At 46.3% G+C, this 12,844-nt stretch overlaps 1 protein-coding gene across 2 annotated transcripts in view; it reads left to right on the forward strand.

Moving 5' to 3' along the window:
- ADAP1 (ArfGAP with dual PH domains 1) overlaps positions 1 to 12,844 on the forward strand; it is a 90,718-nt gene that overhangs the window by 14,949 nt on the left and 62,925 nt on the right. For both annotated transcript variants that reach the window (XR_014785527.1, XM_084818342.1), the window contains exon 4: positions 8,626 to 8,708. Coding sequence is in view for 1 of the 2 variants with exons in the window: in XM_084818342.1 (XP_084674468.1) it covers positions 8,626 to 8,708 (83 nt within the window). In the remaining variant the exon portion in view is untranslated. The remainder of the gene's footprint in view (positions 1 to 8,625; positions 8,709 to 12,844) is intronic.

A 12,844-nucleotide genomic window follows, 5' to 3' on the forward strand; every position in this document is an offset into this window, starting at 1 on the left:
TGTGTGCATGAGCATGCGTGCGCGCTTGTATCTGCTGCATTTTTAATTCCTCAGTGGGGCCTGACTTATGAAGAAGGCCTTGAGAATCTTTTACCTTCCTTGGAGGCCTGGCGGAGGCCTTGCATGGAGTTTTATTGAATAACGTCTGAGCGCCTGGATGTGGCAGGGGAAATCGATAACTTTGTTTTCCTTTCCTGATTACACCCATTGGACTGTCTTAGGTTTTAGAAATGCCAGCCTTAAACCAGTTTAAAAGAAAACAAACAATCAAGGGTGTTTTTTTTAAAATCCTAAATTGGTTTATCTAATTTACTTTTTCAAAAATGTGCAGCCCACTTTTCTTTATAAAATAAAATAAACTGCTAACAAAAAAGTTCATAAAGTGCTTAATGCAGTGCAAACAATCCAAATTGCTAGAATCAATTTCATGCAATAAAACCCAGAGTAGAATATTTATTCATTTCATTTATATCCCACTTTTCCTTCAAGGAGCTCACGGTGGAATATGTGGTCCTTCCTGGCCATTTTGTCCTCACAACAACCCTGGGAGATAGGTTAGGCTGAGAGATAGTGGTTGGCCCAGGATCTCCCCGTGACATGGCTGAGCACGGATTTGAACCTGGGTTTTTCCACTCCTGGTCCAACACTCTTTAACCCACACTAAATGTTGGGCGAAATAAAAAGGATCTTAGCAACTTGCTTGACCCTTAAACATGAGGCAGCCCACTGAGAGTCTTTCTACCTGAGGCTCATGATTGCTCACTCATGGTAGTTCGCGGGTCCTTTACACAATGTTGTCATCCTCCAGGGCCTCTCCTGTGTTGCAACCATTATCACATCTTTCTCCTAATGAGGAAAGTCTTGTATTACTTAGAAATGGGGGAATTTTGCAATTGCAAAATGTGTAATTTTGCAATTCTGCTATACCACAGTGCCATCTAGTGGCTATATAATGAAACGTATAGAAAGGCAAAGAAACCCCTCATGAAAAACACATGTAAAGGAGCTATCCTTAATCCTGCAAAGAATATGGAAGCAATGCCTCAGTAAAGGTGTGGGATAAAAGCCTCATGTAGGAAGGCCCTGAACGTGTTGAGAGAGAGAGAGAGTTCCACAGTCCAGGTGCCACAATAGAAAAGGCCCTGTCTCATATCCCAACTGATTGTGCCTCTGAAAGTGGTGGGACACACAACAGGGCCTCTGGTACTGAGCGCGGTGGGTGGGCAGGTTCATGTGGGAGGAGGTGTTCCTTCAAAAACTGTTCCCTGTATTAAAAATGGTCTTTTATGTCAGAATGTAAGGACTTAACAATTGTGGTTAAGCGTAAGCTAAAGATAGCTGCAAGCTAAGCTGGCTTTAAACCAGGATGAGACAAATTCATGGAACATAGGAAGTTGCCTTCTACCAAGTCGGTCCATTGGTCCACTGTCTGCGCTGACTGGCAGTTGCTCTCCTGGGACCTCTTTCCCAGCCCTCCCTGGACATGCCAGGGATTGGATCTGGGCCCTCCTGTGTGGAAAGCATGTGCTGTGCCACTGAGCCACGTCCGTTCCCTACGGAGAATAGGTCCATCAGGGTTATTGTGTCAGGAGAGCTACTGTGGTGTAGCAGTTGTAGTGTTGCACTGGGACTTGGGAGATCCGGGTTCTAGTCCCTACTCGGCCATGAAGCGCACTGAGTGACTTTGGGCCAGTCACTGACTCTCAGCCTAATCTACCTCACAGGGTTGTTGTGAGGATAAAATAGAGAAGAGAAGGATCATGCACGCTGCCCTGGGTTCATTGAAGGGAAAATGGTGGGGTATACATGTAATAATAAATAAATAGCTATGATGGTTAAATAAAACTCTCAAGCTCAGATGCAGTAGGCCTCTGAATATGACTTCCCCATGAAGCAGGGGTGCAGAACCTCAAGTTTGGGGTCCCAATCCAGCACTCCTGGGATCCCAATCTGGTGTTCAGAGGTTCCCCCAATGGCCATGCCTCCTTCCCCTGGCCCCATCCCCTCTCCCCGACCATGTATCATTTGGTGGTTTCCCATTTCCATCGACCACCATGATGAAATGTCTCTCCAAAGGCTTAGAAAGAGCTTTAAGCTAAAATATGTGGATATTTCTGGTATTTTGATCCCACCCCTTTTGCCTTTGGCCATGCTCACCCCTGGAATGTGGCCCCTGAGAGCCTCGGGCGGAAAGAGGTTCGACGCTCCTGCTATGAAACAACACAGGTTGTGTGTTGTTTGCATGTGGGGCTATATTGTCTTCATGCCCTGCTTATGAGCTTCTCACCAGCATCTGTCTTCCACCGTTGGACACTGTATACTGCGTTGTGCAGCAGTTGCTGGGACAGTGGGGCAGGTTAGCCCTGCCCACCCTGTGTGCTTGTTTTTGTGTCACTTGTAATATGAGCCAACAATGTGATGTGGCTGCAAAAAAGGCAAATGCTATTTGGGGCTGCATTAATAGAAGCATAGCTTCCAAATCCCAGGAAGTGCTAGTCCCCCTCTACTCAGCACTGGTTAGGCCTCATCTGGAGTACTGTGTCCAGTTCTGGGAACCCACTTTCAGAAGGATGCAGACAAGCTGGAGAGGGTTCAGAGGAGGGCAACAAAGATGATCAGGGGACTGGAAACAAAGCTGTCTGAGGAGAGACTGAAAGAACTGGGCATCTTTAGCCTTGAGAAGAGGAGGGGAGAGAGGATAGCGCTCTTCAAGTACTTGAAAGGCTGTCACAGAGAGGAAGGCCAGGATCTCTTCTCCATCATCCCAGAGTGCAGGACACAGAATCATGGGCTCAAGTCACAGGAAGCCAGATTCTGGCTGAACATCAGGAAAAACTTCCTGACTGTTAGAGCAATATGACAATGGAACCCATTACCTGGGGAGGTGGTGGGCTCTCCCACACTGGAGGCCTTCAAGACGAGGCTGGACAGCCATCTGTCAGGGATGCTTTGACTTAGATTCCTGCATTGAGCAGGGGGTTGGACTTGATGGTCTTGTAGGCACCATCCAACCCTACTATTCTATGATTCTAATACGAGCTCGACCAATGCACTTGCAAATTAAACAGATGGTTGCGGAGCTACCACAAGATTCCAGTCCTCTCTTCTTGAATGGAAAATGATGAGCTTCCATGGCTTTTTCTGCTTCTCGGCGGGAATAGGGAATGCAGAATAATGTATTTGTCTTAAAGGTGAAAGATGAGTGTTTTATTAGCGTTTCTTAGCCCGTATGTGATTCAGGCCTTCTCCCTCATAGCTGATAGACGAATAATAGTAGTACAAATATTTGTCCTTCCTGGCCTCAAAGAACTGTTTTGTGCAAAGCTTCTGTGCCTGGCCACCTGAGGTGAGTAAGGATCCTTTCCAAGAGACTAGGCGGGGTCTATGTCTGAGCTTGCCGTCATCACTCATTCCCACTGAGCCAGACAGTCTATGTCTGGGGTCCAAACTACATGAGATGCCTGCGCCTGCAGTTTACTTTTAACAAGCTACTTGTGCAATTCTTAATTGTGTGAATGGTTTCGTGTCTTCTTTGGCCCTGGGTTTGCCATGCCATGGTTCAAATTTGTTCATCCTCAGCTAGGGATGTATGGATTTTGTTAAATCGGTTCTGTCCATTTTTATGGATTGTCAGGCATCTTTCTGTCAGCCACTCACTGATGAGACTAGGTTTTTTAAAACCAAAAATGTGTTCTACTTGTGGTAATTAGGGCTAATGTGCTAATGCAGATTAGCGCTATTTCACATTAACTAATGTGCATTAGCGCAAGTGGTCATTAGTGTAAATGCACACTTGCGCTAATGCAATAATGCGAAGTAGCGCAAATCCCCCTCCTCCCCGTAAAGCGAAAAACCAGTCTGCAAGTCTGTGGAATCCATGTGACTCAGAAAAAGCCAGTCTGCTGTGAAATTGCAGGCTGGATTCATAGAAACCTGAACTCATCTGAATCCATTGTGGATTTCTCCAACATCCATATCCTCGGGTGTCCTCCAGGCTTCACTGGTTCAGATGGTCCATGCTCTGTCTGTCTCTCTCTTGTTCTGTTGGTCTTTGAGTGGAAAGTGCAGCAAAAATTCCATTCTCGCTGTTGGACTGAGCCCAATAAGCTATTTGCAGCTTCTTGGAAGCCTCTGGACAGAACGTTATTCATGTTCCTCTACCCTACTTAGCCTCTCTCGGGATAGAAAGGAGAAAGGGAAGGAAGGGGCTGCTATCCAGTGGAGGCTGGTTGATCTTTGCACTTCCAGTCAACAGGCACTTGTGTGGAGGTCCGGGGCCTTGTGGCGTCAAACTGCAGAAACAGTAGTGGGTCTCTCTGTTGTTTCCGGGCACGACAGGTTAAAGTGGTTAAAGTCTTGGACTAGCCCAGCCTTCCCCAACTTGGTGATCTCCAGATGTGTTGGACTGCAACCCCCAGCATTCTTGATTACTGGCTATACTGGTTGAGGCCGATGGGCATTGAAGTGGAAAACCTCTGGAGGGCACCAGGTTGGGGAAGTTTGATGCAATTTTCCAGCAAAGGGCCCATATCAAGGGTAGGCATGGTTGGGCACCTGCTGACGGCCTACACCCCAGCAGAAGCCCACTAAGAAGAACCTGCTGGAGTTGCTCCTCCTCTTCACCTGCCTTGTTCATCAGCCTCTTGCTCCGGCCCAGACCACAGCGGTGGTGAGAAGGAGGAGCAGGAGATGCCACGGCCTCCTTGCTCATTGGCTTTCTTCCTGCCAAGCAAGCAAGCTGGAGCAATGATGAGAAAGAGGAGGAGGAGCAAGAGCTGGTGACAGACAGTGAGGATTAACTGAGTGAGGGCAAGGGCCCTCCAAAACCTGTGGCTGGCAGTGTTCCAGCTGGGGATGTCTGTCGCTGCGAAATCTGGGGCTCGGTGGGCTTGTGTTGCCTACCTGACTTGCTTGCATTTGTGGGCTGAGTGGCAGGTTTTTCCTGGAAATCTGGGAAGTTTTCCTATACTTTTTTATTTGCGCAAATAGAGATTTGCTCAAATCGCAAGCATAATTCGCGTAACTTGCACATTTTTATTATTAATTTATTATTTATTATTAAATTTATTAATCGCCCATCTGGCTGGTCACCGAGCCACTCTGGGCGATGTACAACGTACAATAAAACAGTTTAAAACAATAAAATTCTACAATAAAAACATTTTCTAAAATACCCTAACCCACCCCAAATGCCTGCCTGAACAACCATGTTTTTAATGCACAGCGGAAGCTCATTAAAGAGGGGGCATGGCGGAGTTCCCTAGGGAGGGAGTTCCACAGAGTGGGGGCCACCACAGAAAAGGCCCTCTCCCTCGTCCCCACCAGTCTAGCTGTCCTGGCTGATGGGACAGAGAGAAGGCCATCCGAGGCTGATCTTGTTAAGCGGCCTGTCTGGTGCTGCTGGAGGCACTCCTTAAGATAGGCTGGGCTGGAACCATATAGGGTTTTAAAGGTCAAAACCAACACCTTGAATTTGGCCTGGAAAACAACTGGTAACCAGTGCAACTCCTTCAGCACTGGAGTGATGTGCATTTCACACAAATTGCAGCCAAATTTGCACAAATTATGCAAGTTGCAGCTGCAATTTGTGTAAACCTCTATTTGCACAATATGTACACACACACACACACACACACACACAAACTGCTAGCTGGCACAACTGGCTGCCGACCGAGTTGGGCCAGCTAGAGGAAGATGAGTCTGAGTCCAGGGCTGGGGGCGGGGCGGCAAGCTAACACAAGCTCGTCGAGCTCCACCCCCTAACCAGATTCCTCCGACATCCGTAGTCCCAGCACAGTTCCAGTTCGGAGTCAAACAAGTTGCACGCACGGTGCTCTTTAGTGTGTGAAAGGAAGCAGATGAGTTAAGTTTATATTTGTTAAAATATTTGTGCTGTGCTGGAGGAACCCGCATAAAGATCTTTTTCAGGAAGCCCTGTGGTGAGCCAAAGGGGGAAGCAGAGCAGGGTGGAGAACGTACTGCATAAAACACGGGTGGGTGGGTCTGGGAACCTCCAAGTTGTGGTCAGGAGGGCCTGCAGCATAGCTCAATGCAGAGCTCATGCTTTGCATGCGGAGGATCCCAGGTTCAATCCTTGGCATCTCCCGTCTGGAACAAAAAGGGTCAGGTGATGGAGAAGCCCTTTCTCTGCCTGAGATCTTGGAGACCCACCGCCGGTTAAAAGAGACACGGCTGGGCTAGGTGTGCAAACAGCCTCACCTAGGGTAAGGCAGCTCCTTATGTTCCCAATAAGTTCTTCTTCTGGCCAGCAGTCTCTCTCCCAGGTATTATGATGGAAGCTTTCCCTGGTGGAACTGAGCAACAGAGAGATCCCTTTAGGTAGGGTAGCCTCCCTCAATGGGGTGCCCTCCAGGTGTGTTGGACTACAATTCTCAGCATCCCCAGCCAGATGTGGCTGGGAGGTGCTGGGAGTTGTAGTCCAACACACCTCGAGGGCACCTCATTGGGGCAGGCTGGAGTAGGACAGATATAAAGGGCCTTGTGGCCATGATAGATGAAGCAGCAGTGCGCAGGAGGCAGACTACCAGTAGCCGTCTGGTCCATTTCTGGTAGGCTGCCTGGGATTCTAGTGGACCACCGGCTGGTATTCTTCCCCACTAGGTTGGTCTTGGTGAAATCCAATAATGTTCTTAATTATAAACATTGATATGGACTTCGCACAACATGCTAACCCCCCACTCTGTGGTTGAGTGTGGGTTGTTGTTGAACCATGGGTTAGCGTGTTGTCTGAACCCAGGACATTTTCTGCAGGGTGGCTTGTTAACCATGCAATGTGGCTGACTTTTCTTGAACAAGCCACCTTGAGAACCCATGGTTTGTTGCTGGGTTGTTCAGGGTGGTTAACAAGCCACACTGCATAGTCAAAGGCCACCCTGTGGAAAATGTCCTGGGTTCAGACAACACGCTAACCCATGGTTCAACAAACAATCCATGGTTCAACAACAACCTACAGCAAACCACTGAGTATGGGTTAGTGTGTTGTGTGAACAACCCTATTGTGAAAGGGGCAAATGTGAGTTATGGCCTACGCATACTCCTTTCATACTCAATGCCAGGGCTCAGGCAACTTGCTGCCCTCTGGATGTTTTCAACTGTGACTCCCAGAATCCCTGACCATTGGCCATGCTTGCTGAGGCTTCTGGGAGTTGTAGTGCAGAACATATGGAGGGCTCCACTTTGCCTACCCTTGGTGCAAGCCATCTCCCCCCTCCAAACAGAAATCCCAAGCATGGTCCATTCCACACTTATATGTGAATGGGGCAAACACAATAATGCTGCACTAGGTGACCCACAGGATCATTAAGGTTGCACCTGTAAAGCCTGAACCTCTGCAGAGGCTCTTTGATCCGAGCAATTTGTTGCTTGGATAATCCGAGCAATTTGATCTGGGCTCAGATGGTCTGAGCTCTTTGATGATGATCTGAGCTCTTTGATCTGAGCAGTTTGATCCAAGCAATTTGATCCAAGCAATTTGTGAACATTGACCTCTGACTTCAGACCATCTTAAGAACGTAAGAAAGGCCGTACTGGATACCTATCCAGTCGAGCATTCTGTTCCCATTGTGGTCAGCCAGAAGCTTGTGGGGAGCCCACAAGTAGGACATGAGGGCAATAGCATCCTCCTGCTTATCTTCTTCAGCAGCTAGTATACATTGGCATGTATACTTCTGGTACTGATACTGGAGGTAGCACATACCTAGTAGCCACTGATAGCCTTCTCCAGGAATTTGCCTAATCCGCCTTTAAAGCCATCCAAATTGGTGGCCATCACCACATTTTGCAGTAGCGAATTCCACAGTTTAGCTATGCGCTGTGTGAAGAAGTCCATCCTTTTATCTGTCCTTAACCTCCCACCAGTCAGGTTCATGGGATGACCCGTTTGGGTTCTAGTATTCTGAGAGAGGGAGAAAAATGTCTCCCTATCCATTTTCTCTGCACCATGCATAATTTTGTACATGTCTGTCCTGTCACCCCATACTCCTTTTTTTTCTAAGCTAAGCAGCCCTAGATGTTGAACCTTTCCTCACAGAAGAGTGGCTCCATTTTGGTTGCCCTTTTCTGCATCTGTTCGAACTCTGCAACATCCTTTTTGAGGTGCAGTGACCAGAACTCGCACAGTATTCCAAGTGTGGTCACGCTGTAATAAGAGCCATATGAGATTGTCAGTTGGGGTTTGGGTTGCCTTCTGACCTCCTAGCTTTCCACGGCTTTCCTCTGACTCCTTCTTTATCCCTTCTCTGGCATTGTTAGAGGAAGCATCTCCAGTGATTCCTAACTATTCAGCCTGCAAATATATTTCCTTCTGCACTGCCATTTAAAATCCAAACAGCAAGATGGCTACAAAGTTTTATTGGTGTAGTTGGTGAGCCAGTTTTAGTTTCTTGTCAAAGTTCTTTGTTTAAACAACAACAAAAAATCCCTGCCAGTTATGTATTCAGGGAAGGGATCTGTTTTATTTTTGTCCAGGTTGCTAAAAGAAGGAACAGAAACCAAACCAGGATTTCAGTCTGCATCCCATTTTATTTCTGGAGGATGCCTGCTTTCTGTGGAGAGTTAATCATTCCTGGCTGAATCCTGACCATATTCTTCCTTTATTTTTCACAGGCTGCTACGAGAACAATGGATCAGAGCCAAATATGAAAGGAAGGAATTCATTTACATTGAGAAGCAAGAGCCTTACTCTGCAGGTAGTGGAGAAAGTTTTCTGGTTACAAATGTTTCTCTTTATTGTTCAAAAGTCTCAGTTAATTGCATGTATTTAGGCCTGTTTCCGATGTAGTGGGAAACCATTGCTCCTGCGATGTGAATGAGCCTTGGTGAGATTCAGGTTCACATGCTTCCCCTTCCTCCCTCCTCTTCTTTCGCACCCATGAGAAGGAGGTCAGATGTTTCAGCTTCCAGTTTTAAATTAACCATGGTTCCTTGTGATGTCCAAACCTGGGGAACTGTGGTTTGTTTAACCTATGGTTGGTGAGAACAAGCCAGCATCAGACCATGGTTTCAGATCCTGGCTTATTCGTACTGATGATGGTTTAAACAAACTACAGTTCCCTGTGTTCAGACAGAAATCAACAGGGGACTGTGGTTAGTGTAAAAGCAGAAGTGGAAAAATCTGATCTTTTTCTCATGGGTGTGAAAGAGGAGAGGGGACAGGGGAGTACATGAGCTCAATACTAGTCACAGCTTGTTTGCGTACCAGGAAACCATGGCTGCCTGTTACATCTGAACTGGGCCTGAACATTAAAATTTATAGAATTCATTGTCAAGGCCACTGCACTGAAATCTGGAATTTGAGTGAGTATTCACCAACCCGGGGATTCTGAGGTTAGTTGTGGAAGCTGCAAACAGTGCTACAGGCTGAACGTAAGCGGCGTTAAAGGGTTTTTGAACTGGATCTTGAAGAACAGAATGTACTGCTCCGTTGGCAGAGGCTAGGTCTGGCCAATCAAGAGGTGTCATATTGCCTGCCAGTTTCAGGGGCTGATGTTGCACCTCCCCTCCCATACACACAAAATCCTAGGTAGCGATTTATTGATTTATTTGTTACCTTTTTGTCCCGCTCTTCCTCGAGGTTTTTCAGGGTGGTGCACATGATTCTCTTCTCTCCTCCACACCCCACATTATCCTCACAATAGCCTGGTGAGGTAGGAGAGGCTTAGAGGGAGCAATTGGCCCACGCTCACCCAGCAAGCATAATGGATGAGGGACTTGAAACTGGGTCTTCCCACCTCTAGTCCGACACTCTAAACTAGTGGTGGGGAGCATTTTTTCTGTCCAGGTCCGCGTTATTGTAATGTTTGGGATAGGCCTATTCCTTGAGCCAGGCCAGGATTTCTGAATGACATGGATGAAACACAGGTAATCCACCCTAGGATTCATACTGGACTGGCAAGGCAAGGGCCAGTCTAACTGTGGCTGTCTTCAAGGAAGGAACGCTAAAATAAACGACTCATCTAAGTTTTGTGTGGAACTCAAGTCTTACTTCCAAGGGTCCCAGGCCCCTGGACACAAGAATGATCATGGTCGAAAGATGCCAGGATCTGCATTTCAGTAGTAGGTGGGCCCAGATCCAAAAGTAGGTGGGACCACTTACCTTTGTTCAGCACACAACAGGATTTTAAAAAGGTCATTTGAATCTGGGCATCCACCTTCCAACACTTGGGCTTTAAGGTTCCCTCTGAGTGGGTGGGGGTGGCCTGAGGAAATGGGGTGTGGCCTAGTGTGGGTGGGAGTGGCTTGGGGAGAGTCCAGATTGAATGGCCTGGAGGTCCACATTTGGCCCACATGCCAGAGGTTTACCACCCTGCTCTAACCACTATACCCCACACTGGCTCTAGTTTAAGATCCAGTCCTAGACACTGAGCTTCCTATGAGATTCAGGACTTTTAGACAGAGTTTTTGACATGTAGGGCAGGCTTTGCCAACCTGGTGCCCTCCAGAACTACAACTCCCATCACGCCCAGCCTGTTCAACACAGGGCCAGGTTGGGGAAGGCAAATGTAGGGTAAGTGCAGGCATTACTAAGTTCCTGAATATTTCCTCAATCTGTAACTTGGTCCACCACTTCAGGGCTGCTCCCTTTGTCTTAAAACATCTGAGCATGATTCAGCTGAAGCTGAGTACATTTCAAGACCTGTTGAATTTCCCTAGGAGACTTAATCACATGCACATACCCCAGGGATTACCTATTTCCTATGCTGGCATATTTTGGAAACAGTTCCTTTATTTTTACAGTGTCTCTGATATATAGATTCTCCAGGCCACTTGTGTTTAAAGAAGGCGAGCTCAACTCATTCATTAATTGCAGAGGCCACTGTAAGCATACCAGGGATGACATGAAAGGAGACCTGAAATGGTTTGGTTTATTTTTTTGGCAGGCTGGCATTTCTACTGTTTCTTGGTATTTTAACACCAGTTCTGAGTATTAACGAAACAGGGATAGTTTAATTATCCCTGTTCTATTAATAAGATTACATTAATAATACTCAGTAATCTGGAAAGTGATCTGTTACTGTTTCTATTAAGGTGTATGAGAGCCTGTGAATACTCAAAAGATGGTTATGTGGTAGTAACGGCAATAATTTGTTCTGCTAAAAAGTGGAGATCTGACAACTGTTGGGTTGGGAGAGTAAAGTATATAACCATTAGGGATGTGTGAATCAGCAAAACTGGTGCTCACAGAAGTTCTCTGAATTCCATCTCGAAGCTTGTTCTGACTTGAGTCTGTCTCAGATTGCAAGCTTTGCTTTTTCTTTATTTTTGCATGAAAACCTGTGTGTATTTCTGCGCATATTTTTCCAAATGTACGCTTCAGTTGTGGTCATCTTTGAAATGTTTGCATTCTTCTTCCATTGATTAAAGTGTATTTGTCTTCATTTTTCAAAGAACACATTTTTCCATGCACATTTTCGCATGCTGTCAGATGCATTTTTTTTAATCCATGAATCACATTGCAAGCTCAGAAATGTACAGCCTTCAAACTCAGATTGTGTCTGAGTCCATGTTCGGTCCAGAAGGTGCAAACTGGGTAAAATCCTAATAAAAAATGAACTGAAACGAATTTCTCATACATCCCTAATAACTACACAGTCATGTCAGTAAATGACTACTTGTGAGAGAGTGCAGGAAGGAAGACAAAATAATTATTTGATAGGGTGGAAATAGTGCTCTATAATGCAATGGTCCTTTGGTTTTTGTAGTGAAAAGCATATATTGGGGAAATGATGTAGGGAAAATGTGTATATTAGGGGAAAATGTATAAAAGAAATGGATAAAAAATATGTATGAAAATTTTCATATGAAAATGCACTCAAAAAAAGATCTGCAGATTGATGCAGAAATCGGACAGAATGAACTTGTACTTGATAAAATGTGAATGTCATAGAAAGTAAAATGGACAGATTTGTCCATTCCTGGACTACACTCACTCACTCACTCACTCTACATCTGCTGTTTTGGGGCTGGGTTGTTGTTTTTTTTGGTACTCATCCTGGCTACTTTAAGGTAATTGCAGTGAGCCTGTCTCCAGCCTTATTAAATGATCCTGGAGATAACTTTCAAGCAAACAAACCCCAGTTCTAGATTGAGGCCACTGTTTTTGTGTGTGTGTGTCAGTGGATCCCATGTATGACCCTCAGTTCATACTGTTGTGTGCTCCCCACTTCTCTGAGCGGTGAGATGCTTCTGGGACAACGCTACCCGAGTATGGTTTCTTTTGGCTGAGAGAGCACTGCAGAGAGTTGCTCCATTGTGATATTTGCTCCGTTACCGATGTGCAAGAATTGCATTAGTGGAAGCAAACTCTGGTGGTCCTACAAAGCAACAGATCTGCTCTCCCAGATCACCCTAATAATAATAATTACAGTTCACTAGGGTAGAAGTCCTGAAACGGCGTGGTGGTGGAGTGGAGTGAGGCGCCCCCTTCCCCACAATTGCCTCGTGTGTGAGCTGTCAAGAACAACCAGAAACTGCATTCACATGATCTATTGCTCTCAGAAAAAGGTGGAGACATTGCACAACATATCAGGGGTAGACTCCTCTCCATGACTGTCATGCAAATGGGCGGAGGACTCGGCTGACACAGGAGTTTATGTCCGTGCAGGATGGGAGGAGCGTGTGCAGCTTCACCATGTGGTTTAGTGCCCACTCATGCTGTGTTCATGAACCAAGACTGAAGTGTGTACTTTTCTATGAGAGTGTACATCTTGTCAGGTGGCAGCTAGCAACTGACTGTGCGCAATTTAGGGACTGAGCTGAATCGGTTCAAATTGATGCAGCCCAAAACTAGTGCCCCCCCCCCTGAATTGTGATGGGTCATCATTTC

This window comes from Heloderma suspectum, chromosome 12 (assembly GCF_057233095.1).
Source record: "Heloderma suspectum isolate Gila_16-S chromosome 12, 16-S_ref, whole genome shotgun sequence".
NCBI lineage: Eukaryota > Metazoa > Chordata > Lepidosauria > Squamata > Helodermatidae > Heloderma > Heloderma suspectum.